The 27441-nt window shown below is 35.3% G+C and overlaps 1 protein-coding gene across 1 annotated transcript in view; it reads right to left on the bottom strand.

The window, feature by feature from the left end:
- ADGB (androglobin) overlaps window positions 1-27441 on the bottom strand; it is a 120217-nt gene that overhangs the window by 63107 nt on the left and 29669 nt on the right. Inside the window, 8 exon segments of the mRNA XM_075413741.1 lie at window positions 6269-6362; window positions 9061-9151; window positions 9917-10091; window positions 12587-12681; window positions 18592-18720; window positions 20287-20498; window positions 22160-22246; window positions 23597-23736. Coding sequence (XP_075269856.1) covers window positions 6269-6362; window positions 9061-9151; window positions 9917-10091; window positions 12587-12681; window positions 18592-18720; window positions 20287-20498; window positions 22160-22246; window positions 23597-23736 — 1023 coding nt within the window.

The raw sequence follows: 27441 nt of genomic DNA, 5'->3' as shown, positions 1-27441 counted from the left end.
CTGAAATATATTACATCTTACAAGTCCCTTTTCAGATTAATTTCTTGCCTTTCTAGAGCAAACGAGCTGAAAAGGACACAACAGGATTTTGCAATTGCCCATGTACTTCAGCTCCTATTTCCAGACTTCTGTACATACAACTGTGCAAACCAAGGGCAAGATGCGATCACTTGTCACGTGACACCAACATTCACGACTCCGTGTTTGGGTCTGAAAAGACTCTAGTAAAACCTGGACTATCTTTCCCCTTTAAACTGTGACTTCAGAAGTATGCATGCATAGAGCTGTCATATTTCTGCATGGGAGTCTACAACTTGCAGGATTCCAATATTGCCAAATTTCTGGTAGGAGTCACAGGATTTACCAAACAGGTACATGTCAGCTGTACAACTGATCAAGTCACCGTGACGCGTGATGGAGCCCAGCTTTGCTGAAGATGGCTGGACACCTGCCTGCCAATGGGAAGCAGTGAATGAATTCCTTATTTCGCTTTGCTTGTTCATGTGAGTCTTTTGCTTTACCTATTAAACTGTCTTTATGTCAACCCACGAGTTTTCTCACTTTCACCCTTCTGATTCTCTCCCCCGTCCCACTGAAGGGGGAGTGAGTGAGCAGCTGTGTGGGGCTGAGCTGCCTGCGGGGGTTAAACCATGACACCCTTTCTGCCAGACTTACTGTTCATGGACAGTACACATGATCCACGCTTCTAGTACAGACATGCAGCAGCTTACTATAGAGCTACTTTGTTGGTGTTAACAACTGGCAGCAGGAAGGCCTGGAGAGTTACAGAAAATCCTCAAAGAGTGCTTCAATAGAATTTCCAGTAAAGGAGGAGAATGTACCTGGAAAATCTGGATGCTTAGTAATATTACCTAAGCCATTCTGAGCTGTGAAAGCAATCTAACCACAGCTGCATGGTCGCCTGCAGGCTCATTTACTCAGTTTTGACTATGTTCTGTTCACGGTCCGAAAAGGTGTCTGTTTCTCTAATGGTACGGGATGTATCCATCTACGAAAACCTCACTGATTTCGAGACAACTGGGAGTGTCGAGGAAGTTCACATTCTGTTATGCTATTGCCTCAGGTACAGCGACTCAGACATTGGCACAGAAACTAAAGGCATTTTTCCTCTTTAATGAACACACATTGTCTGAAAGGTCAGCTCTGCTCCCATGGTATGTGATAAAGAAAAAAATTAAAACAGACTTGGGTCCAGCTGTGAAATATCAAAGGATGCACACAGTTAGATTCAGGGAGAATTTAGTTACTTTTTGTTCTTCCTGCAATCAACAGGAAATCTAAACACAAAATGTGAGGAAAATTCGCTGGTTAACTTAAAAATCTAATTTTTCACCTATTATGTTTTATAATAGCTAAACACATACCTGTAAAAAATAATGGTAATTTGTAAGTTTATAGCTATCTTGTTACTTTCAAGGATTGATTTGTATTTTTCAGCCTCCTAACATTAGCTATGTCATTATTGTATTCAACTCCACCAAACAATATGTTTCAAAATCTTTCTGATCTTTTTATAAAACCAGTATGCTTTTCTATTGTAGAAACAATGCATGGCAAAACTTTTCACACTGGTTTTTCTGTAAAAACTCCAGTCTTCTTCCAAAAATAAGCTTTCTGGATATAATTGCAGGTGAAGGAATAAAGCTTCAAATAAGTCATTTTAAAGATTAAAAACCCATTTTAAATTTACCTTCATAACAGTGAAGACGACTAAAAAATTTCTTAGGATCCAACCTTGCATTAAATTCCTAGGTTTGATGTTGACCTGAGAGTTATATCATCAAAGGGTTTTGCATCTATAGTCACTTGGAGGCATTTTTTTTTGCCTAATCCTGAGTCACTGTTTTCACTAACTGGAATACCAGCTCTAGATTTAGCTGCTATGTGGGAGAAGGTGACAGAGGTGGCTTTTGAAAAAAGGCAGTGGTACAAAAGAACAAACAGCTGCAAAGTTGTGTACAGATTGAAGTACAGAAATGGCTTAAAAATACTGAATTACCAACTCGGCTTCTTTTTTATTCAGTCTCTAATGTTGGAGCTGTCCCATTCTGTATAAGCCAGTAGATATTTGTGGGCCCATCATAAAGATTCTCTACACCACAAATGTTGAAACTGATGGCTCAAGTCCCTCTTCTAATTCATGTGCCTCATCTCTCACGTATACTTTTTTCCCATGAGAAAATAAGCAGGGAATTTTCATTTTGTGCAGATTGAAATACATTTCAAAACTATAAAATTTGTAAAGAAAATAGAATTTTATATTTTCTACTTAGCCCTCCTTTTGACTCAATACCAATTCACTGGTCTTCTGAAATGTGTCATAAGCAGAATTAGAATGAGGAGAAGAAAAAGCTTTTTATGACACAACAGTCTGAAATGTTTACGGGGAACATGAAAAAAGCACGCAACAGAGCATTCAAACTAAATACACCGGTATCAGCTGTAAAGCAGAAGGTAAGACTGAACTTGCGTATGTAAAAGGATGGCACTGAAGTAAGAAAAATGAGCTAAAAGATGAACATCAAAGAACAAATGTATTGTGTTTATGTCACTGGGAGAGAGTGGCAGTTTTAACCCTTCTGCTCTAGGAAGTAGCATTGCCAAGGAGGTTGACACTGAAAAAGTCACAAAGAGAAATCACAGTGTTCTCTGTAAGATTTCTGAATATAGCAATCAGGTCAGTTTATTAAAATATCTAGTAGCCATTGCAAATTCTGATGGTAAACGTACTTGGATAAGATTTTTCTTGCTTTGTTACTGTTCAGCGTTTCCTCAAACAGAGGCAAAGAGCTTTATTCTCAATGGAATTGGAGATAACTTGTATTAAAGAATTCATCATGATAAGGAACATTCAAGTAGGCTTTTGAAAGGCAGAGGTACAAGGAAACACTATACCAGGATAATCTTTTACTCAAAAGTCTGCCAAAATTACTGTTCCAAAAAACTGTAAGACACTATGCAGTTTACATATGATGACATTTTTGCTTTTCTCATGACCACAAAGGTGGATAAGGCATAAAAATGAAATGAAAAATACAAATCTGAAAACCAATTGGAACAAGCCAAAAATCTACTTTCACATGCATTTCAATGCGTCTTACACATTTAAATTACTTACCTTCCTATTGAAGAAGAATAAAAGACAGTCTCTTCATTAAAGAACTGGGTGCTATTTTATGGAGTTTTTAAACAAAACATTCACAAAATGTATTTTCTTAATAACACTGTGATTCAAGATCAATTTAACTACCAAAAATAGATATTTTAAAAGATGTTTTTCTAATGCAAATCCACAAAGCTTTCAGAACTGTGAAGTCAGAGGAAATGGGAAATTCAGGGGAAAAAAGAGTTTGAAAAAATCAGTCATAAAGCATTTATATTCTTTGGCATGAGTACTTTAGGGACATGAGGGGCAATGCCGTATCTTTCAACTTGATATTCTTCAAAAAAGGTACATCCAGCTCCTAAAATTTTATCTTTCATTTATCACTAGCCTCTGTTTCTGTGACAACAGACCTTAGGAATAGTGAAGCTGATATTCAGTGATGTAACTTCGTGTTGTTTATATTTGAGTGAATTCAAATACGCCAATTTATACTTGCTGAGGATCTGGCACAGTAGCTGACTACGTTTCAGTCAGCTTAACACAGAAAACTGCTGCATTCCAAAGGTTTAACACATCTATATCAAAGGTTTTAAAGTAGATGTCTCTGGAGTAGTAATCGCACAGGTCAAAATAAGTTATTCACACTAAGTATACTACAATACAAAATTCTACAAATTAACCACAACCTAGTGAGTTTGGGATATCAAAGCTCCTCTTTCACCGTTTGCTTTTTCAATCACTAACTGATTTTAAAAAAGAATAGATGTATATTGTTATTTCAGGTTTTAAAACTATGGAAAGAAAGCTCTCCCACAACAAATCTCCCAGAGGTATCCACATAATTTTTTTGATTAAAAGATTTAATATTGGAAATATAGAAGATTGTTCTGCAAACTAAAAATATTATTTTCTTTTGAAATCTGTACAAAAGTAGTCCTACTTACTTCCTGCAGCTATTAATAGGCAGAGCATTTTTCAGCTGAGATTTAAACTGAGGCAGAAGTAAGGTTCAAGTAAAAGTCAATTAGCTGCTCATGACTTCTTACATTTCTCATCTGAATCAGACTGCCCTCAGACTAAGTCGCACTCATGTCTTCTTCCAACCACTCTGCTTTTATCAACGTCTCTCTCTCTCTCGTATTTTGTTACTTGCCCTTGCCTCTCCTTGACTGCACGTCCTACTGTGACAGACCAGCTTTCTACAATCACATGGTTCTTACACTCTTGACTAGGGGAAAAAAATCAAAGTGATGTTCCAAACTGCTTTTATGCTCCCAGCACATAAATATCTATTAATTTGTAATTAACTAGATCTATATTATACAGCTAGAGAGACTGAAGTCATGCAACCAATAATTACTAGATATTGTAAGATGCAACTTACAGTTCCTTTTTACCCTGCTGCTTTTGTAATGACTTTCTTAAGTTGCAATTATTAAAAAGACTTTAAAAACGTCGTGAAGTACTAACCAAACTATTGTTTTAAAATGTACACAAAATACAGAATAGCTAAATACATCTTCTGTTGGAAAGAATTCTCCTTCAGTACAGAATTACCTTATTTTAAGCTAATAAATACCCAATAACTATATCCACACATGTCCATTTTCTATACACACAATAGATATAGAATAGTTTAAAACAACTGAGTTTCAGATCTGAAGTAAAAAAATGGCATTACAGTACACCCTGAAGAGGAAACATATAAATAGGCCCTCCAAAAATTATACAGAAAATCATTTCCCTTTTATTTCAAAATTTATCAAACTAAATTATGTTGTCTTTGTTCATAAAGATACCTAATACTATCCTTAGCAGTATGTCTTTGGTCTTCTAACATATTTTGTAACCCTACAGACCATCACTATACATCAACTAAATACCACAAATGTTACCCTCAAGTATATTTATCAGTTTGTCCCAGAAAACAACAGTAGAAATTTTTAAATAATTGGGTCATTCTTACTATAGGATTATGCAGATAAGGACTTTGTTGCTGTTTTTCCTTTATGCAGCACTATGGATGAATACATTGTATGGGTGCTTTTAAAATACTTTCTGCATTGTAATCATATCGAATGTAACAGATACGGAATAAGTACTCATTCTTTACTTGGAACAGAAAATAAATGTGGAGTAGAGAACTGTAGTAAACATCTACAAGTTGAGACTACGTCTTCTCCAAAGCAGAATTAGTTTATTGAGTTGGATCCAGATTTTGAGTATAACTTCATTGAAAGCATTTGCATATTGCCTAGTCTGCTTTTTTCCCCCTCAGTTTTGTTAAAGTCAAAAAGAGAAATGCTATCAGATGCTCTTAGGAGCAGCGTTTGCTGCAATAAGGATGAAATTAAAGAGATATTGGCACTGTCAAGTTGGGTTCTTTTGTAGGTGTTGAGCAAATAAAACAACATCAGTAGAGCTCTGTTTCTTTGAATATTTAAGCCTCTACTTCTTTATGTTGTAAAATATTTCCCTATGCAAAATATTTTGCTCGGGAAGCTTGAGAGTCTAATTCATGGCGGAGGACTCCCTTAGAAGGCAAAGTTTTGTAATTTAAGGGCAGGAAAACTGAGCACTAAATCCTTAACTCATTTTCTAGATCAGGCCTGAAGCCTTTCAATTAAGAATCAAATCAGGATTTCATTTTTAAGGCATGAGTTTATAAAGTTTACATTTATGAAGTAGCCACTTGCCTAGGTACATCCTTCACTGTAGATGAAATACACTAATCATAACATGCAGTAAACATTAATTTATAAAGACTCCTGACTATCTTCTTAAGACTCTCCCATCAAATTGATTTTAAAGAGCAAACCCAAAATATTTTGTAGTGTTAGCAATAGGACTTATAGAATCTGACTAGTATATCATAAAAAATTAAGGTTGAAACAAAAACCATTAGGAAAGATTTCCCACCCAGTACACATCAAGAGCAGAGAAATTACTTATATACCAGCAGAAAAAAATAAAAAGCTTACTGAAAAGTCTTTAGAAGTCTATATTTAAGTATTTCCTATTTTGCCTTTTACTATCCTTTGGAATACAACACCAGGTCAAGTTAAAAAAAAAATTAGGAAAAATTATTACCTGAGAATAACATGCTGCATTTGAGTGTCTCTCACTTTGGATCATACCCACCTTACTGTCACTTACATTTTCATCACTTTCAGTAACTGAAGGGAGACAGGATATGGAATGAAATCCTTTTTTGATGGTAGACTGTGGAAAGTGGCTAAACAATAAAAGAAAAGTCAAACACTTTAATCCACACATTTACTTTCAAATGACAGTCTTCATAACTACTATTCTTAACAGAATTTTGTCAAATTAATTTGTGCCTCCTTTATTTTGACAGCTTAATAGAGCAGCACAAAATCTATATATACATATATTCCTTATAATCACTGGCTTGGCACTACACACATATCTATATTCAAACGATGTGAACTGTTGTCTTCTTAACTAACCCTCAAAAAAAAAAAAACCCAAGTCAGCTGAGGAAAACTAGATGATAACACCAGAAGTCAAACAAAATCCAAGTCAGCTGAAGAGAACTAGATTGCAATCCTAGAAGTAAATAAATTTCTATGGCCCCTAGACAAGAAAAACATTTATAATATGTACTGCTTAAATAGAGGCAGGGCAAAAAACTGTGTTTTGTGTCATAATAGTTTTTTATCTTTTCCCTCAAAATGGGTCTCCATAGCTACCAGACAGCTAAAACACATGATAACCAAGGAAACCTGTGCAAGGTCTTTTCTGGCTATAGTAAAAGAAAGCTCTGTCACTGACTTCAGTGGAGGCAGAAGTAAAAAATGATGGAAATATAAATAGCTCTTTGCTTGTTAAATGAACTAGGAGAACAAGATGAAAACAATGTTGCACACATGCCAATTAGACATAAATACCTAATTGTGTTATTGCAGCAATAAAGAACAGAGAAAAATGCAAGCATGTGTTATCTAACCCCCTTCTTATGGATCGAGATAATGAAATATGAAGAACTTTAGCAGTAACACAACCACAATTATCTTCCCTTTGAATGTTTTGAAAGACTATATTAGAATAAAAGCACAAGATTAAAAACAGTTTCAGTCACAATTGTTATCTAGGTCCCTCATCTTATTTCAGCAGCTATATTACTTTAATGAAATGCTAATATTTGCTATATATTTTTGGTTAATACCTGTTAATTAAATCACAAGAGATTAAATTAGCTGACTGTCATGGAAACTTAGCACATTAAATAAACTGTCCTTGACAAAATGGGGTAAGATGACCATGAATCAATCTATTAAATATGAAAAAACAACATAAAACAGGTTAGCATGCAAATACTGCAACATCTTAATTATTATTCTGTCACTCTTTTAGTAACTTATTAATGGTATTGCTTAGAGCATTTTTATGTATTTCTACTCCTACTATTTAAAAACAAACTGTAAGTAATGTATTTTTAACCAGCAAAATGCAACTGTATCAGCAAAACAATGCTATTCCTAGAATATTCCAAGATAATTTCCCCCTTGCTACTGTCCAAAACCAAAGAAAATCTAATTGGTTTATTACCAACCCATCCAATCATGATGATCAAAATGCAGAACGTGCCAAGTACGTAGTTTATTCAGCTTACTTAGAGATGTACTTAGAAAAGGTGTACACACCTTAAAAATGTACACACACTTCCAACAATTTACAAATTGCTGTTGGACCCAGGCTTGAGAAAAGAAATGTCCTCCAAAATAACATAAACTTTTTGGTTCTCACTTAGTATGTGATACATTCAATGCTTCCCCTGTCAGGAGTTCAGTCAGAATAAACGAGAGGAGATTAATAATTCCAGCAGTTGTCTACCAAGTGTTCATAGCATAAGCTGAAGCCTGTCAGTAATGTATTATGCAGTGGGTCAGAGGAAAAAAACCAAGGCCCTGATACACTTAATGGTAACCCTTTTTTCCTGCCAGTGAGCAAGTATTATGCTGAATATTCCATACGTCACTAGAAGCCATGTATACATCAATTTCTGAAACATTTTTTCTAAGACACCCTGTTTGAAGACCCTGGTTTTCCAGGGGTTACAGGATTTCCAAATAGCCTTTAACAAGAGGCATTTATACAAAGCTGTGTTCTGAGCATGAGATGGTTCACATACACCCTCTGGCTTCTTGTAACTGTTATAATGAACAGAGAATAACCTGTTTTATTCATAAACATTAACATTCGTTGTTCCATGCCACATATGTGATGCCCATGAAAGTACTGACTAGCCAGCCAATTACTTCCTTTTTATGTGCAAGAAACGAAAAAGACCCGTAGTTTGAAGAAAAATTTGAAAGATATCAAAGAATATTCCTATTTCTGGTGGAAGCGATCTATTGAGTGTTCTACATCTTTGGGCCCACTGAGTAGAGAACTGGCAAAGTGTTTTTGCCTGGCAGAGCTCTCTGCCCCTCAATGTCGGATACCCTGCGAAGTGTGCATCCAACTAGGGGACTGTCTGCACAGGGTTTGACAAGTAGGGACCCAGAATGCTGGAAGAAAAAAGCTTGTAAGAAAGCTTGTAACCCAGAATGCCAGGAGGATTCGTATAATTGCATGTGTGTGTCTCTGAGTGTGTGGTTAGGAATTCCTGGGATTAGTTACAGAAAGGTGTTCAGAAGTTTGTAGGTGTTCATTAACATTTTGTAAGCATTTAGTATAGTGGTTTATCTGTTCTATTGTTGATATTGATCCTAAACGTACAGTTCACTGATTGCCAATTAATTATGTGCCATCAGTAAAACAACAGAGTGGTCTAATCCTGATGTGCTTTAAACTATACAAACAGAGCAGTTTTCCCTTGTGACACAAGTAAACATAAACCATTGCACTTTCACGGTGAAATGGACTAACAATAAGACATTAAGGCTGAAACTATATTGAATACTTACATGTCTGTGGGTATTGTGATAAGATTCAACTTGTAATTCAAAAATAGGCTAGCAATCTCAACATGTTCTTCAGGTTTCTTTACCACAGGCTCTGGAAAAAAAGCAACTCATTAAATATATATTAATAAGAAACATTTAACACTAAAATTTTGACTAATAATTTTCCATCACCCCTAAATAATTCTATTTTCCAAGTATCATTGCACACACTTGAAAGGAAGAGAGCAACCAGGGGTGGCTTTAGGGGACATATAATGAGAAAATAAGTACTTAACACTCTGAACCTCAGTCTGCAAGGTACTAAAAGGGTGCTTAATATGTAAGGTTGTCCAAGGTAGCTCAGAACAACTATGGCAGCACATTCTGCCTTTTGTAATCTCCTCTGTGTCTGATCCCAGTATATTTTGCTAGCATGCCTGTAATGCTTTCATATTCAAGCTATCTCATATCATGCATTTAAATCCACTATGCAGCATAGACAAACACTAGAACAAGAACTACCCATAAAAACATGAGTTGTTGCAGCAGGACTAGTCACATATTTAAAGGTTTAAAAGGTGTTCAGAAGCTTTCATGGCTCTGCATCAGAGAGCTTCTGTGTTGCTTTGATAACGCTCCCTCTTCATTTTCTTCAGTAGAGTGCTATTTTAGAGATAAATTAAGACACTTCTCAAAGCATTTAAGAAATAATAGGGCTAAGGGGAAGTAATGCAAAACTGGCAAAAGAGAGAGGAAGAGTAATCCCTAGGGGAGTTCTACAGAAACTAGGCTAACGTGTGATAAGTATGGCTCTGAAAACGCTTACAACAATTAAAATGTAATTACAAATTTATTTTTGAGATTTGAGTAGACAGACCTTGAGGTTCAGATGTCACTATAGTTTCCTTTTTCTGACGGAAAAGCTTCCAAGGAGGAACTCGTGGTGGTTGTGGCGGCTCTACCAGAGGACAGGACCTAGTTCTTGTAATCAGGACAGGATGGCTATATATGTGGGAAAGCCCATATTGCCTCAGCTTCTCTGAAGAATCAGCCTATGAAACATGGAAAGATAATCTGACCGGGGTCAGCTCTCATTTCTCATCACATCTCTCTCTCAAAAAAGAACAGTAAGCACACAAAAGCATGTAATGGCTTGGATAACAGATGAAACAAAAATAATTCACCTATCCAAAAACATTCTAATTAGAATTTGATGTTCATCAGAAAAAGTATAATTGAATACTTAGAAGTATTTACACATATTTTACTTTTCATAATAGATTCATCACTTCTTGGAACTTATTTATATAACCGTAATCTTTTGGGTGTTACAAAAAAAAATATAAGTGAAAGATATAAGAAAACAACAGTGATAACATTCTGTTTTAAATAACCATATTTAAAAATACTTTTTGAGGAAAAAGTCCTTACTTCATGCTGAATTTATAAAGTGGCAGAATTCTAAAAGCAACTTGTCTTTTAGATAACTTGTGAAATCTCCATAATGTAATATCATTCTGAATCAATACATCATTAAAGTTAAACTTTTTATCTGCTGGCTAATGTAGAAAACACACTGAAAGCACTACAGTTGACCCATACACCAAAGCCCTGAACAAGAGTAATTTTAGATGTAGACATTGAGTGGTGCTCTTCCCATTAAAATAATAATGGTCCAGTACTTAACATTCTTCCCTACTGGATGTTCTGTTAGAAGATTTGTACTTCTTTTTATTTAAAAAATACATCTTCTTTTGCTTGCTAAATAAATCAGCCATAACTTATTTCTCTAACACGTTTATCAGCAAGTCTCTGATTGCTCCTGCTCATTGTCAAATGTTCCTGAGGTTCTATAATTACAAAGTGCAGAGAAGAATGTAGTAGTGGTTATTTAAAAGGAGAGGATCAAATTAAACACATTAAAGTACATAAACAATATATCAGCTTCATTTGATATCTGAATTTATAAAGTTATATTACAGGAGTGGTGACTGGGTACACACATATTCAAATAACGTGAAAATGCAAGTTAAAACCTCCAGGAGAAGAAAGGATTTTGAACACAACGAGTTAGGTGCCATAACTCATGAAAGAGAACTTGTCAGCTGCTGAGTAGGAAACACACTTGAATGACTCAACTCTTGATTTTTTTCATTTTATTTGACCAAACTTAAGACAATTAAACTCAAGCCACATCAATCCAAAGACATACACACTAGAAAGCACAGCTAAAAGGGACACTACAAACATTCTGGAAGAAAATTCTGGCACAACACCAGTCAATGGCAAAATTTCCTCCAAATTTAGGGAGCAACTATTATACCAAACTATGAATCCACTTTTCCAAACTTTAAGTATTTCTGTTGGTGTAGTACTTCTCAGCCCCCAAAGAAAGCATGAAAATGAGCTTTTTTAACTGAGGCCCACAAGAAATCCACTACACTTCTATATTCAATTTCTGTCAACGTCCATTTTTCTACCACTCTTTACTAAATACTGTTTAGGACATATAGATCCATCTGCCTCACCCTATTTGGCCTGCCATGCTTCTTTTTCAGTAATCTCTGTACCCTAACACACTGAAGCCAAGTTTGAGACTCAAGGCCTTAGGTGGCAGGAAAAATATAACCCTATGTCACCATTTCCAGTTTCCTTGTTGATGACTAGTACTACTTTTTATTAGCAAAGAGACAGTATTATCTGAGACCTTAAAATAATACAAATGAAACTAAAATCACAGAAAATGAGCTAGTCTTCAAAACAGCACAAAATACACAACACAATTTTTAAAAAGAAAGTAGTGTAAGAATGAAGAGCAGTAAAGCATAACACCTGCAAATCATTTCTGGAAATATCTTTATTTTATGAAGCCTATCAGTTTTATGAGGAGGCAGCTTAAATTTTAACATTCTAATTATGATAAATATGATTTAAATGTACAAAAATTTAAATCTAATTAATAATCAACTCAAGAAAGCCTGCTCTGGTATTAGAAATAGCTCTCTGTAGAGTGTGAGTGACTAAGTGGAAATTTAAGCATTGTTTTCACTCCAGCTGCCTGAAGTGCTACATTCTCTCCAGTTGCTTTCACCAGTTAAAACACTAATGATAGAAATGGATATAAACATGCTATTTCTTACAGAAAAACATATCAGAAAATGTATATCAGAGAAGTCATTAATTGTAGTCTGAAAAAAACCTGAAATTCATATTTTTCAAGTAGCCCTTAAAATAATTAGTCTTTACAGTCAGAAGTATCTCATCATAATGCATTTTTTAGTCCACATCTAGTCTCTCTCAGCAGACTTAACCTCCCGGGACCCAGACAAAAGTGTAGTAAAACTGAAAAAATAAGCCGGGCTGTGGCAGGCAAATGCGTGATCAGAATACAGAAGTATTGAAATACAAATTTAATAGGTAGTCATTACCTGGTGACTGTTCACTATACTAATTTTGTTATACTTGTTACAATGTAGTTGCTACAAAACAAAACACCCTGATAATAAAATATGTAATGCTTTCTGGTCCTGAAAGCATAGAATCTTACCATCTGCCCTAACGAAAAAATATCCTCTTCAAACAAATGTAGTGGTATACAACCAGCATACACGGCCATTTCTGGCTGGGTTGGCACAGAAGATTCTACAGAGAAAACATTAACATGTGTTAGAACATGGAAAGCAGCAAATAAATGTTATACCTCATCCTAAATTTCCCTGCTTTCTCTGCATTATTTTTATTATTCTGTTCTTTGTCTGAGTCTGTAATTTCATTCAAAACAAGAGTTCATTGTAAAATACTCAGAAGAGAAGCCATGGACAGAAAAAACACATTGTTTTAATCTTCGCCTATTTAGACCATCAACAACTTTTTCATATTTTACTTCTTTTACACAGATGAATAACAGAATGGACAACGTAAAAATGCAATAGGTCAGCAGCAGCTCTCACTATTGTTCCAACTTCAAATTTTAAAAATATTGTATTCTAACATGAAGAACACAATACACATCACCTGGGCAGATGAAGTAAAAACGTACTGATTAGTCAGTACCAGTTAAGGGCTTCTCACCAGTGAAAGCAAAATTTGATCTTGACAACAAAAGCATCAAAAGCCAGAGCTCTGGCCACTGCTGCCAATGGATATGAAGCCTGAGATAAGTAGTTTGAGAAACAAGAGCGCTCATAAACCAGGGTTACTGCTATTACTTCCGTCAAGGAGATGGAAAAATAGAGGTAATGATTTAAATGTACAGCAAATTATTTAAATTTAGAAAGTGCAAGGGGGTGATCCTGTATCTTTTATCCTGCATGCCTTACAGAACCTTGTTTTCCTGTAATTCTGCTATAGGCAAGGCATAAAAGCAGGGGCATGTTCACTTTGTTACCCCTAGAAATCTGCTGCACTAGGCAACCGCACAATCATCTCATACCTGCATCTGTGAAAGAAGCTATTGTTAATTCCTGACTGATAACGAGAAACCAAGGCTGTCTGGCTGACAGCCAGTTCACTCACGCTGCAAGGAAATTAAAAGTCTAAAATATATAATAATAGAAATATGGGTCCGTGGTTTGACCTAAAAGTCAGCTCAAAAAGAAGGATGTCTATTTCTCTCTATTCTCTCTATTTTTCCTTAGTCCTTTGAGAAAGCTTGTGAAGACAGGATTTCAGTACACAGATTGTGACACCTGTTTTTCTGCAGAATGTTTTGTCTTTGTCCCCTTCAGCTCCACCTTAAATATAGGATAATTGCTTCCTAGTTTTACCTATGTTTAGTGAGTGCTCAACTAGAAGATGCTCTAAGAATAGGTATTTTCTGCGAAATGGAATACAGCAATACTGTCTGTATACAAAGAAAAAAGGGAAAGGAAAAGAAAAAGAAAAGATAGGCTGGAAAATACAATTTATCAGACTTCAAAATCCATTTATTTAGAAGGTATGCAATGTTATTGTCTTAGAGCTGTAAGATATCACTGCATCTTAAATATTCTTCCAGAAATTCAACTTCTCAATTAAATATAATCTGATGGTAAGTCAGAGTTATTTTCCAGTGAATACTTAATATTTTTCTCTGTATGCTTGTGATTCCCGTAACTACAGCTCTTTTGTTAGCTGTGGGTTTCAACTTACTCAAAAACAAGGCTATAAGCTAGATTTTATCTCAGTCCCTGCTGACACATCTGATCTGCTACAAATACAGTCGCTACAATGTACTACATTACAGATTACAGAACAGTATGTGCCACAAGGCACGCTGATCTCATTGCTTGTGAGAAGTATTTCTCAAATAAAAGTATTTAATCAAATACCAGGTGGAATGTAAAGCTGTCATACTCAGTCCAGATGGGTTGTGAAATAAAATGTCTGCATGGCAGACAATAAACAATAATGAACAAGTTATTAGAGCATGCAAATGATTAACCAGGCACACCATATTTATTTTAATAATACTATTACAATACTAAAAAGATTTTGTACATTGTGCCAGTACCTTAAAAAAAAAATACATTATTTGATCTTTATTCACTGTACAAAAAAAGTGGAGGATGTATGCAAATTTTTTGCCACCAAGTGTACTGTTGATTAGCATGAATTCAGCATGTGGGGAAACTAATTAAAACCAATAGCCTTGATAAAATTGTATTATTAGATGAGAAATGTTATAACATATGGTACAACAAAACAGTTAGATTCAGCAAAGCCTATCATTTACATCCATCAGTGTGGATTTAAGAATTCTGTGGTGCTTTGTTAAATATTTCTGAATCCTTGTAGCTGCTTATGCTTCACATTTGTGGCTCTGCAAATTCATTTGCAGAGAGAGTACTACATGGTCTGAACAAACATTTCAGTCCCAAGGAGAAGGGAAAGTATCATTTGCGTTGATCCATGTAATACACATACACAGCCCCTTAAAAACAAAGGCCAGGAATGAAAATTGTTGGTTTTAATAGTCTTAACTGTTGTTATTTTTTAAAGAAGTCATAGGTTTTGAAGACTCGCAAAGAATTTTCTCACTAAATCTTAATGTTTCTCTTAAATATTTCTTTCGTCAAACAAGAGCTGATGCTGAATTCTAACCTTCCAAAACACTTCAGCTGGCTTTCAACATCCTTCTTAACAGGTGTGCGGCTCGTATGTTAACCTTTGCTGTTGTGTTAGGCATGGATTAGCTTTGCCTATTGTAGCATATTTTTTTAGTCTTGAGAAAAATGACCTACGTGCTTTTCTAAATTGACATAAATATTGCAGAACAATAATATTTAAAAAACCAGAACAAAAAACCAGAACAAAATGTTAGGCTCCAGTCTCTATTTCTAAGTGAAAACTCTTTTGAATAGGCAAAAGGTAAATGAAAATAACTTTACAGTTATGTGCTATGTATCTCATTGACTCTAATGGTTAATATTACAGATCTACTTGTATGACTTCAGAATTTTTTAAACAATATAATAGTCTCCCAACACTTCTGCAACATACAAAGTGACATAGAAAATGTTATTATCTTTAGTTACAAAACTTGTGTCAAGGCACAATGAGACTTAGCAAAAATAAACGGCTGGTTTGTAGAACAAACTCCCAAATTCCTGGCTAGTGTCCTCTCCAGTGGAATAGTATTCCCTTTCCAGCAGTTCAGAAATTATTAAGAAAATCATTAGGCTAGAAACGTAAACGGAAAGAGGAGCAGTGGCTCTTTATAGGAACAAAGGGCCTAAGTAGCTTATATTGTATCTCTATAAAACCACTTTATGGAATGAATGGACTCCCTAGGTATGAAAGGGGAAAGAGTTACCAGAAGAAAAGGCTGATGAGTGGAAAAGTGCAGACTGTGTGCTAAAACAGGTTGGTAGGAACACATGAATTATATACAAAAGCTTCCCGAGGACCTGCTGGCTGATAAGCCACAGGACCAAAGAGCTGGTTGCTCTGGGGAAGGGCCCTGGCTGGCCAGGTGAAGGGCTTGTTATTCTGCTGGATCCATGCAACAGGATAAACAGAGAAACAGGTTCAATGCTTCAAGGATCCTGCAACTCTTCTTGTATTTAAGAGTGCAGCAAGCACTCGTCTGAGTGCACAAATGCTTCAGAACTGTATTTATACTTTTGTATTGGGTGTGCCTGGGATGGAGCTAACTTTCTTCAGAGCAGCCCTCATAGTGCAGCTTGCTAGACGTGACCAAAACGGTTGATAACACATCAACGTGTCAGCTATTGCTGAGCAGACCTCACATAGCATCAAATCCTTCTGTTTCTCACTCTGCTGTCCCAGCGAGTAGGCTGGGGGTGGGCAAGAGGTTCAGTCCTTCTGATTCACTCCCCTATCCCGCTGGTGGGGCATAAGTGAGGGACTGGGTGGGGGGGCTTAGTGGCCCGATAGCAACAACCCACCACAACGTTAAAACCCACGTAAAATCAAAAGCCTGTAAGAGTAGTTTCAAATACTTAGAAGTAACAATGCGCATGAAACTAAACAAGGTAATGAATATACAAGGTAAGGAATACAGGAGGCATTGCCATTTTAGAAGTGAAATATAAATTATATCAAGAGTAATTAAATATCTCTTTAGAAATAATTCATATTTATCACAGAAAGAAGAACAATTCCCTCAAAGTCCCCACAGTCAATAGCTAGAGTGAAAACTCACGTTTGTGAAAACAAGCCACTTACACTAAAGTAAAAAAAAAGTTATTGCATTAAGTAAAGTCACTTTTACAAAATTTCCAAGAAAAATTCAGAAACTTTTTACAACTACTGCCTCTGAAGTCTGACTTTGAACCTAGTCCTAGCTTCAAATGTTACCTTATACACAAAAATAGTTTTACTGTCCTGGGTCACTCTCTGCAGACTGTCACATAAAGCCTGCAAGCTCTTTCTGTTACGGCTACAATCTCACAACAAAAATGCATTTTAATTCAGTATTATTTCAAATTGCATTTCACCGTTTTTTTGTTTCTTTACAGTCTAATAATCTTAAATTTGCCCCATATCTTACAGTCTCTGACTTTACAATCTCCACATTTACTTCTGTTCAAATTCTTCTCAAGTTTATTAGTGAAATATCTACCACTTTTTTTCAAAACTTTTCTGGTTCAGACCTGGGATAGAAGAGTTCTCTGATGATCATATTTGAGTCCTGAACAAATAATCTTTCTAAATAACTTCTTCACATGCCACTGACGATCTTTCAGAAAACAGCATAAACTGTGCTTTAAAAGGCAGAGCAAAGATCAAAATGTCGTGTGGTTCTTCAAATGGAAACACTGCTTGGTGATTTTTACTGCTCTTTCACTCATTTTGCACAGTTTCTAGAACTCGTTGCTTTGATCCTTCTGCTTCTCCTTTGATTTCTTTTCCCCCACAACGTGCTTGAGTACTGGGTATATTCCTTAGATTCATGTGAAATGCCTCATTTTCTATTCCAGAACTACTACCACTGCAGCAAACTATGTTCCTGCAATACATTTTAAAATTTACTGGTGTTTAACTCCTTTAGTAATATCTAAGGTAGGAATTCAAATGAATATATTTGCTGATGACAAACTGCAGTATTGGTTTGATATAAGTTAAAATTATTTAGACCACCAATTTTAATCAGGATTTAAATCAAGAAACAGGAATCCAATTTACGTAGTGAATTTCATTCTTGTTCTACATTTTTACTTTGTAGTAATTTTCCCAAAGAAAGATGCTCTACCTATTCTTACCTGTTGATCTGCAACTAGATAACATTCCAGTTAACAAATATGTTTCCTTCTGCTAGTCATATGGAAATACTACGTGTAAGCAAATATAAACAATGACAAAAGCAAATGAACTTAATGTACATTTATGAATACTTTCTATACTTTATGATAGTCAGCACGACATTTCTTATTGATTGATTTGTTGAACGATTAGTATTTACCTGTTGTTTGTTTAAATTGTATTTTGATTTGGGTTTTTTTTAATAATTAAATTTAAATACACAAAGCAAGAATTTACTTAAATTTTAAGCTATCATGAATGTATCATTAAAAATAAATTCATCAAAATGCATTTCCAGGACAAAGGAAACAAATTTATTAAACAATTAAATCACAGAATGAATTCTAATGAATATTTTTGACTACCCTGCCCCTCTGCCCTTCAACAAAGAAGCATTCCTGCTTTTTCCAACTGCAGTTTAATGAAAAAGTAGATATTGAACAAGTAAGTTTGTAGAGAGAATGCTTTTTAAAAAAAAAAAATATAGAGAGAAAGACAGTTTACCACTAGGACAAATCTTGGTCCTGTATGACTGGCCAGAAACCTCCAAATCTTCTGTATAGCATTATTTTTCATTTTGACATCAAACACAAATTACTGCAATACTGTTCTTTATATGAGTTATAGGATTTTAATAGGTTATAATGACTTCAGTCTGTAATGCAGCCCGTAAAGAATTGCAATTTTTTAACAAATTAGTATATTTTAACTCCCCCCCAATTAAGTACAAAAACTAATAAAAGCAAAGCCTGTAGTTTTACATATATCTCCTATTTGTTGTTTTATCTTCAAAAGAATACCACTTACTTTCAGTTAAGGCCTGAAGAGAACGTTGGGCTTCTGCCGACATTTGTGAAGACTGAACTGCTAACCTGCTTTTTTCTTTTTCTCTGTCTTTGCTTTTCTTCTTTCCAATTTCTCTCTGCTCTGCTTTTTCTATCAAGCAAAATAAAGATTAAAGATTTTTCTTTTTCAGACACAAACTTTCAGTCATAAAGTCTCATACTAAAATAAATGCTTTAATGACATTTTAGATACATTTAAAAAAAACAAATCAGCCACAAGCTATTCCAGTCAGAAGAGCTGAGATACAATAAAGAACTAACGTCATTCAGCTTAAAAAAAATAAAAAATAATTCTTAAGATGTAAATGCAGATTTACTGAGAAGGGGCCAGGAAGGTTTCAGTCTCACCTTCTCATTAGTGCACAACTCTCATGTCCCTACTGTAATGTTCGGAATTCCTGGCACTGTGTCAAATATTTTCTTCATGTCCCTGCTCCCACACATCAGTGATTTCCAAAATGATCTAATATAGATGAGTCATAGGTTCCCAATGGACATGGAAGAAGAAAGTCTCCACAGTCAGAACCTTTTTTCGAGCCTTAGAACTTAGAATATAGGAAAACATATATCTAATTTAAAAATTCTAAACGTTAACAGAGCATCAGAACATAGTTTGTAGCCTCAGAGTTGGAGATTACAGGGCTGTATCATAACATAATGTTTCCCCAATTCTTAGCTGTTTCAGTTACTAACAGAATTTCTGGAGTCTTAGGCAGGATTAAATTTACAAAGTTTTCTGGAAATAAATTACAGCATCCTGTTGGATGAATGACAGTGATGTTCCCAGTGCCTATCCATTCCAAACTCTGAAATACCTACTACACTGGTGGGTGGGTTATAAAATGATAGCAAGAATTCCTAAGAAGAGAGAATACCCTCTCAGCCAGTTTTTATAACACTTCTGACATTAGGACTAAGTACTTGGGATTCAAAGTGGGGAAGGAAAGGATATTTTTTTTAAATCGTGAAAGAAACAGAAATTTTATTATATGATTTGTACCTTCCAAAGACGTTAGAAGTGTTGTGAAATTGCATATGTGCCTTCAAGTTAAAAACAGCAACTAAGAAAACTCAGTCTCAAGTATAAATATTGAAGAATAACACACTGGAACAAATAAGTTTCTAAACCTAAGTTTATTCATTTGAATGTAAATAGCATTAGCAGCTCTTGAAGAAAATTAATACCTATATCTAGTAGCATAAAGAGAAATGTTGCTATAAATAAAAATGCAGGTAGACATTAGAACGTACTTGTCAAAACCCTTTGTAGGTAATCACACTTTGTAACATCCATTATGAAATGTATAATTTACTGGTGGTCAGAGTAGTGTTGCCTTTGGGGAAACTGTAACCTCTCTGATTGTTATCCCTCTGCAAGGAACCAGTCTTTAGAGAAATGGCTGTGACACACAGCTGAACAAATCTCTGCCATAAAATGAAGCTGTTTTCCTAAAATAAGAGACTAGTATTGCTTCCAATGAGATCTACAGTTAAAAAAAAGCTTTTTAGAATTTACATCATTTCAACATGTTCAGTGAAACAACAAACCCAGAGAGTTGCATGTGGCATAATAAAGACATATAAATTTGAAGCCAGAGGTTATGTTAACTTCATTTATGCTTGGGCTGCAAAAATAACACTACCTAAACTTACAGACCTTTGCCAATTCTATCAGCTTTCTCTGCTTTCTCGGGTTTATCTGACTGCTTATTCACAGATGAAACTTCATTTTTTAACTCTGAGACTTTGATCTCTTTAGGTTTTGGATCTGACTGAGGAATATCAAGTTCTGGAGTTGTCTTATTTGGCAACTTGAATTCTGGCACAATCTCTTTCAAAAAGCCCCAGACTTTGTCCAAGTATCCAGGCCTTTAAAAACAAAACACATATATATGTCAACGATAATGATATTTGCAATAAGAAAAGAAAGTGTGATTCTCATTTAGACAACACTATACTACAACTCACAGTCCAATTCTTAGAAAAGTTACTGGATTATTTTAGTAAATAAAACACACTTGCCTGATTTTGTATATCAGCCAATTTGTTAAGAGACAGATTGTGGACAGATCCATAAAGAAGGAGATGGTGGTTAGAGAAGCATGTAAATAAGGCATCCTTCCTAAAGCTTTTTAGTAATTAAAAGTTGCAACAGGCAAAATTGCAGACCACTTTGCAACTACACCATACAACAACTTGATTCTGGCTCTGTACATTAAAAACCTTCTCCAAGATACTTCCAAATTAGGTTTCCCTAACCGTTTCAGCACAGGTAGTTTCATGCCTCTTCCACTGATTCCAGCAGCTACAACAGCTTTTTGATATGACATGAGAGCTGCAGCCACACTGGTTGTCCACAGAAACTCAGTGATTCCAGAAATAATATAAAACTAAATGGATAGTCCAGGGCCATGAATAAGTTTCATGTAAGCTAATGCATGCAACCTACTTTTTCAAAAATAAAATAATTGATTGTACAATGAACTGAAGTCATCTTGTACTACTATTGCAAGACTCTGTGGTATTCAGATTTTCTTCTTCCAGAATATAATACATTTGCAGTAAGTGCCAGATTCATAAATACTACTTTTTGCTGTTGCACATGTAAAACTAAATACATAAAGAAACAAAATTTACGTTACTTAAGATTTCTAAGTCTAAGGGCTACATACACACTACAGCAAGACACAAATATATCAAAAATGTAAATTGCAAAGCATAGCTTGGGACGTAAAAATTGCTGAAATAAGGGATAAAATCGCCCTTGACTGAACTTATTTAATACTGAAAGACTGTTACAAATAAAGAATTATACCTAAATAAATTATATATAAATCAAAACTATCTGTTATCTATGTATTCATTAGAATGTGTACATTAATAGGCAAAAAAGTGTAATTTAAAAAATATGTCCAGATATTTACAGGTTGTATCCTGGTCATTCATTCAGTAAAAAGAATATCAAGCTGGAAAAATAGAATGTCTGTTCTTTAAAACCACAAAATGCACTCCAGCACAGAGAAAGCAAGAAAAAAATTTATTATAGGTTGGAAATACTATTTTTGGTTGGAAATAAAGATATCAAGTGTTCCAACTTAAAAGGTGAAAACACAATACTAGCTGAAGTTGATAACTTCCAAGTTCTTGATGTATACTTTCTACAGTACATTCAGATATAAAGTTATTATTATTATTACTTGCAGACATTTTGTATCTGTATACTAGATGAAACATAGAATTCTCTAACCCTGTTTTCACAACAGTGTTTAATGTTAATTAAAAATAAATTAATTTTACACAGAATAGGCATCTGCTTAACACAATAAATAGCTTTACAAGCAACTGCATTGTCCTACAAAGAAAAACACAACATAATTGGATTCCTTGAAACCACATTTCTCAAGTGCTGGATGTAAAAAACATACACTTCCCAAAACAGATACTGAAGGACTTTGCTTTATTTTTCATAATACCTTATAGAATTAAATATTAAACAACTATTCCATACATTGTTTAATACAAGAACTTACCGTAGAGGAATAACTTCTGGTATCCATCCAGTCAGTGTATGTAGAACTGTAAATTCCTCCAGCTCTCTTTTTCCAGTTTCATGTATACTGTAAGACAAAACCAGACATTATACAGTATATATATATGTGTATATATATACATGTACATACATATATTAAATACATTATACAGTATATACTAACTGTCTCACAGTAAACTCTGTAGTCCACAGTGCTTTCTGTAGGAGCAAGACCACACACAAACACAATCGCTTGCTGAAAAAAAAGTGGGTACTTGCAATTTTAGGGGTTTCCCTATCCATTGCTGACTAGTAGCCTACAAAGTCAATTTTGCTTTTATGCCTTTGCATCAGACCCATTATTTTAGTGTTCCCTCCAGTACAATGGCATAGTTTCAACATTGTTACCAAACATACTATTTATACTTGCACACAGTAAAGCCTCTTCTTGCAGGGTTGGAGAAGTGACTTTGAAATCCCTCACGCGAGAAGAGGGATATGAATCTAGAACTTCCATTTCCTGAGCAGCTCCTCTAACTCCCAGGTTATTTTACACAAGTTGGCTCTATTTCTGATGTACTACACTCCACTTTTTCAAACTGATACAGCCTCCTACTCTCTGGAGAGATATCCGCCTGTAGATCCTGAGAGGACCAAGGCTAAAGATGCCAGCACTTGGCCATGACAAACCCTTCTGCTCTAGAGAAACACAGTATTTCAAACACTTTCCTGCAGAGTTTCCCAATGGGCAGCTCTAGGCAACCCGCTGGCCCGTGCAGAAGTACTTTAGATCATTCTTCTGACAAACCTAATTTGGTATGACCCAAACAGGGAAGCCTGACTACCCAGATCAGTGTTTTGACATATTCTGATGCTTAGTCATTTTAACACTTCATGTTCCTTGCTCATCTCATGGGAAACTGCAGCCATAATTGTCAATCATTTGCACCATGGGCCACCTTCTACTTTCCAGGGCAGTTTTAGGGAAGTGGATCACCATACGGCTCACAACAGCAGAACTGTAACAAAAGCATCAAAAGCAGCTTAAAATACTCTATTTTCAATACTGGTTAAGTTAATATTGGTTAGGTTGGCAATTAAAACTTAATCAGAACTTTCTGAACATTCCCATTTGGCAGAAAACTACATGTGAAGCCCTTCAGGAATAACGGCAAACAGATAAATCAAACTGGGAGAGTACTCCAGTTTCTTTGCAAAGTTTTTTGTGCATAAATACACAAAAACACATCTAAAAAGGAAACACTGCACCTTCTGTAGCTACAGGGGAGTTTGCTTTACTGATTTACTGTCACCTCTCAGGAAACTGTATATTCGTAACTATAAAATTTTTAGCAAAATATATTTCCCATTATACTAAAACAATTTTTTTTCAAATTCCTTGTGACTTCATAAAACAAACTGAACTGACTAAACATACCTAGTATTTGCCAGCTTAATGATTGCTTTGGACAGCAACATTGGCCAAAGTTCAGTTTGACAGGTTGTAGCTGGCAGTAACAAACTGTCCTCTTCATTGAAAGGCATAGTGTCATCCACAGTGATCTTTCTCCAGCACCCCTATGTTAGAGTGAGAGGGAGGAAAGAAGGAAGAAAAACTGAGTTTGTGGGCTGGAAACAGACTGTGAATGTAAGAGAACTTTTAATGCTTTTCCAAGAACCCAGTTCTACTGTAATTTGATTTACATTCCAGATGGCTTTAAAAGTTCTCACAGAAGATCTAAGAAGCATGGAAACAGTATTCATAGCATTTTATTACTGCTCTCACTTATTTATTTCAGAGATTAATCTAATTGCAGCTATTTCCAAATATATTTCCTCTCATATGTGTAGTCCGTGATGTGCATGCATTCTTTGCTGTTTCTTCACCTGCCATGACAGATGCCTAACAAACAGTAATGATTAAAAAAAGGCTTCACTAACATACCAGTTTTGCAAATGACTCTTTAAGCTCTTAGTCTGGAAAATACTTGTGATACAAGCAGTCCCCTTTGCTTCCCAAGAACAACCAGGAGATGCTGGCTGCACTGGCTTATGTCCTGGAAAGCATTAAGATTGTATCTGACAAAACCCAATAGGAAACAACACAAAATGACCAAATGCAACAAATACCCATATTTCCAGGATAAGAAACAAGTAAGACAAGATATTGATGCCTCCAATACCAGGCATTTCGTTAGTAAATTGAGCTAGTACCCCACAAAATAATCTTGGCTACCATTCTCCAATAAAGTCTCTGTCCTAGTGATCAAGAAATAATAAAGAGGCAAAGGAATTAGTGGGGCAACAGCAAGTGCTTCTGTTAACTCACCCACGAAATGATAAAGAATGACTAAATCGCTAAAGCGTTCACCATATGTTACTGGAGAGGGCAAAATTACTGCTCTCTGCTTGTAACTGAACTGCAGCTTCAAACTGAAGCACCTGTTGATTAATTCTACACGAATTCTATAGGTTTCAAAAGAAATTAAATTTAGGCCATACGGCAAAGATACCCAAAAAGAATAAAAAAGACTAATATTTTTTTAAAACTATTTGCTGACAGCCAAAACTAAATTAAGATTTCCTAATTTTGAAAAGGACCTAGTAATTGAAATGATCACATATTCATCTTCTCTTTCAGTCGCTGCTGAAGTTTAATAGAGAGACCAGTACAAGCTGAAAAGTAAAGGAAATGATTGAAGAGACACTTAGTTTTCTCTAGCTCAGTACATTTTTCAATTCAGAGTAGTAATTCTGTGCATGTAATTCTTAGAAGACAATAGTATTTTTTGCATGTGTTGCACATTACAAATTTTTCTTCTCCTCAGCAACTGCTCACCTGTTATACCTAATAAATAATAGAATCCATATCACAATTATGTTGGATCAGTAATAACCTTTGTACAGCATTTCACTATTAACTCTAAAAACAATTATGTTGGTTTAAGGAGATAAGATACCACGAGAAAAAAAGAAAAATAAGTGGGCAGAAAGTTTATGGATAGAAAAAGAAATCTGTAAGTGAGAAAAAGTGGAAACAAAGAAATAAATTCAATAAACCATAGCAATGCAAAGTAAAGGCAGGATGCAGGGCAGAACTGAAAGAATATTGTGCCAATGTGAAAAATTATTATCCACAGGCTTGATCTGGTGGACAACAATCCCCTCAGGAGTCAATACAGCATTTTACTGAAACAAGTTCATTATTTGTCCACTGTGCTTTCTCTCCCTTTTAATTTCATTTTCCACTTTCTCCTGTGAAATCTGTTTCTTCTCTGTCTCTACTGATATTTGGCTTTTCTCATCTGCACATTTTCTTTAATCTTCCACCATTGGACCCTCTTTTTTTTCCATGTTTTTCTTTCTGTGAAATACAGCTGTGCAACCAGAGGAAACTAAATAAACGCAAAGGCCCAAAACAAAACAAAACCAAAAGTGACAAAGAAATTAAAATACTCTGACAACTCTTACAGGTGCTTTAAAATGTAGTCTATCACATGAATACATAACCTCTGCAGCATCAAATTTACACACAGAATAATGTTCTCTGCTGCAGAACCTGGGCAACATCATTTCTGCCTTCTCAAACTCAGGCAACTCTTATTCCCTGTCTGAATATAAGTTCTTCCATATGTGGAGGCAGTAGTACAGGATGAGGAAAGCACAGGCATGTAAATCAGCTAAGTGCTCCCCCTTACAGGGAAGTTAAGAGATTCTTCTAGCTTTAACTGCTTTCCTAGTTCTTCCTCAGTGCTGGCTAGCTGACATGTATCAATAGCAAACTGTATGAAACTTCCTTTTAAAATATCATATTTGATCTATATTGTATTAGAATTGTAAGTTTTTCTTAAAACAAATACATGGTGTAGGATTATTTAAAAATAAAATCAATATGCTCAGGGTTTTATTCCCTCTCAAGAGAGACATATCAAACTGCAATGTGTACAAGTGCAGCCATTCAAAAGCTCTCCCTGGCTTTGTTTGCATTTATGTTCATTCCAAAAGATGGACAGATTTATAAACAATTTAATATGGTCATGGAGAAGTAAAATAAATCCCTCCTTACTTTTATTCACAGGAATTTTTTATACTATAACCAGTAGAGTAATGGTTTCCAGTGCAGAAATAGAATATGAGCAATCTTCCAAGGGTCATGGAAGCGACATGCTGCATACAACTGCGAGGCTTTCTCCACACGTCCAACACAAAACTAGGCCAGCTTACCCATCTGAGGCACTGACCTGCTGCTGTGCCTCTCCAGGAGCATCATCTGCTGCAGATGTGATGCAAGTTCCTTTACTCTGAAGTTCTGAAAACATTGTGAGATGGGAAGTTTGTACCCTCTCCTTTCATAGAGCAACACTAATTATCTCAAACAATGGTAACCTGGAGACTTGCCATGAAGGCCACTAGTCAAGCAAAATCTCTGCCCTCTTCACCAAATTATATACAGAGTCTCTTCCTCTCCTCTGGTATACTTTCTGTCTCCTATTGTTATGTATTTAAGAGTGTTTTCCTTGAGTATTCTGACCTGCACTCTCATGTTCCATCTTCCAAATCCTTCCATTAACCACATCAGTGCTTTTCACAAACACAGCCCTCACAAAGCCTCTTTCTCCCAAAATTTAGGAGTTTCATTCTTACACTTATTGTTGCTCTTTCCTCTGACTGCCTTCTATTGGCCAAGACCATCTTCTCAAGAGACCTCTATTTTCTATTTTATTTTTTTACCATGGGTTAAAACAAAAAAAAACCCTCCATGTTGTTTTTTCCTGATTCTCATCTTCTCCTCCTGCATTTCCTTCAGTCTTTGGTGGTTCCTTTTTACTGTATGAGGTTTTTTTCCAAGCATGTATATTAATAACATATTCTTCCAGAAAGCAAAATGAGCAATTTTTTTTTTAATACTTCATCAAATTTTAAAGATATGAAGTAACACCGAATATAACCTTTCAAAAATTCTTTTAATATTTAATTGCTTTTTCTTCTAATTAATTATGCCATATTTTGGATTTACTTTATCTAAAATCAGATTCTTGCTATTGGACCTTTTTGTATGTCACTAGGAAGTTCCCCACTAGGATTATCTTCTTTTCCATTTGTAACTAACTATATGCAATGCCTTTGTAACCTCTTTTACACTGGAAGAAACCCAAATTAAACACATGACAGTCTGAAGTCTAAATGATGCCGAAATTTTGGAAAAGAACACAGATGTCACCCTTTGGTTTTTGGTCCCATGACGTACATTCTTGCGGAGCAGTCAAAGCTGTAGTCATGGAA

Source organism: Opisthocomus hoazin, chromosome 2, assembly GCF_030867145.1.
Source record: "Opisthocomus hoazin isolate bOpiHoa1 chromosome 2, bOpiHoa1.hap1, whole genome shotgun sequence".
Taxonomy (NCBI): domain Eukaryota; kingdom Metazoa; phylum Chordata; class Aves; order Opisthocomiformes; family Opisthocomidae; genus Opisthocomus; species Opisthocomus hoazin.
Note: the sequence above shows the minus strand (reverse complement) of the source record. Positions and strands in the feature narration are given on the sequence as shown.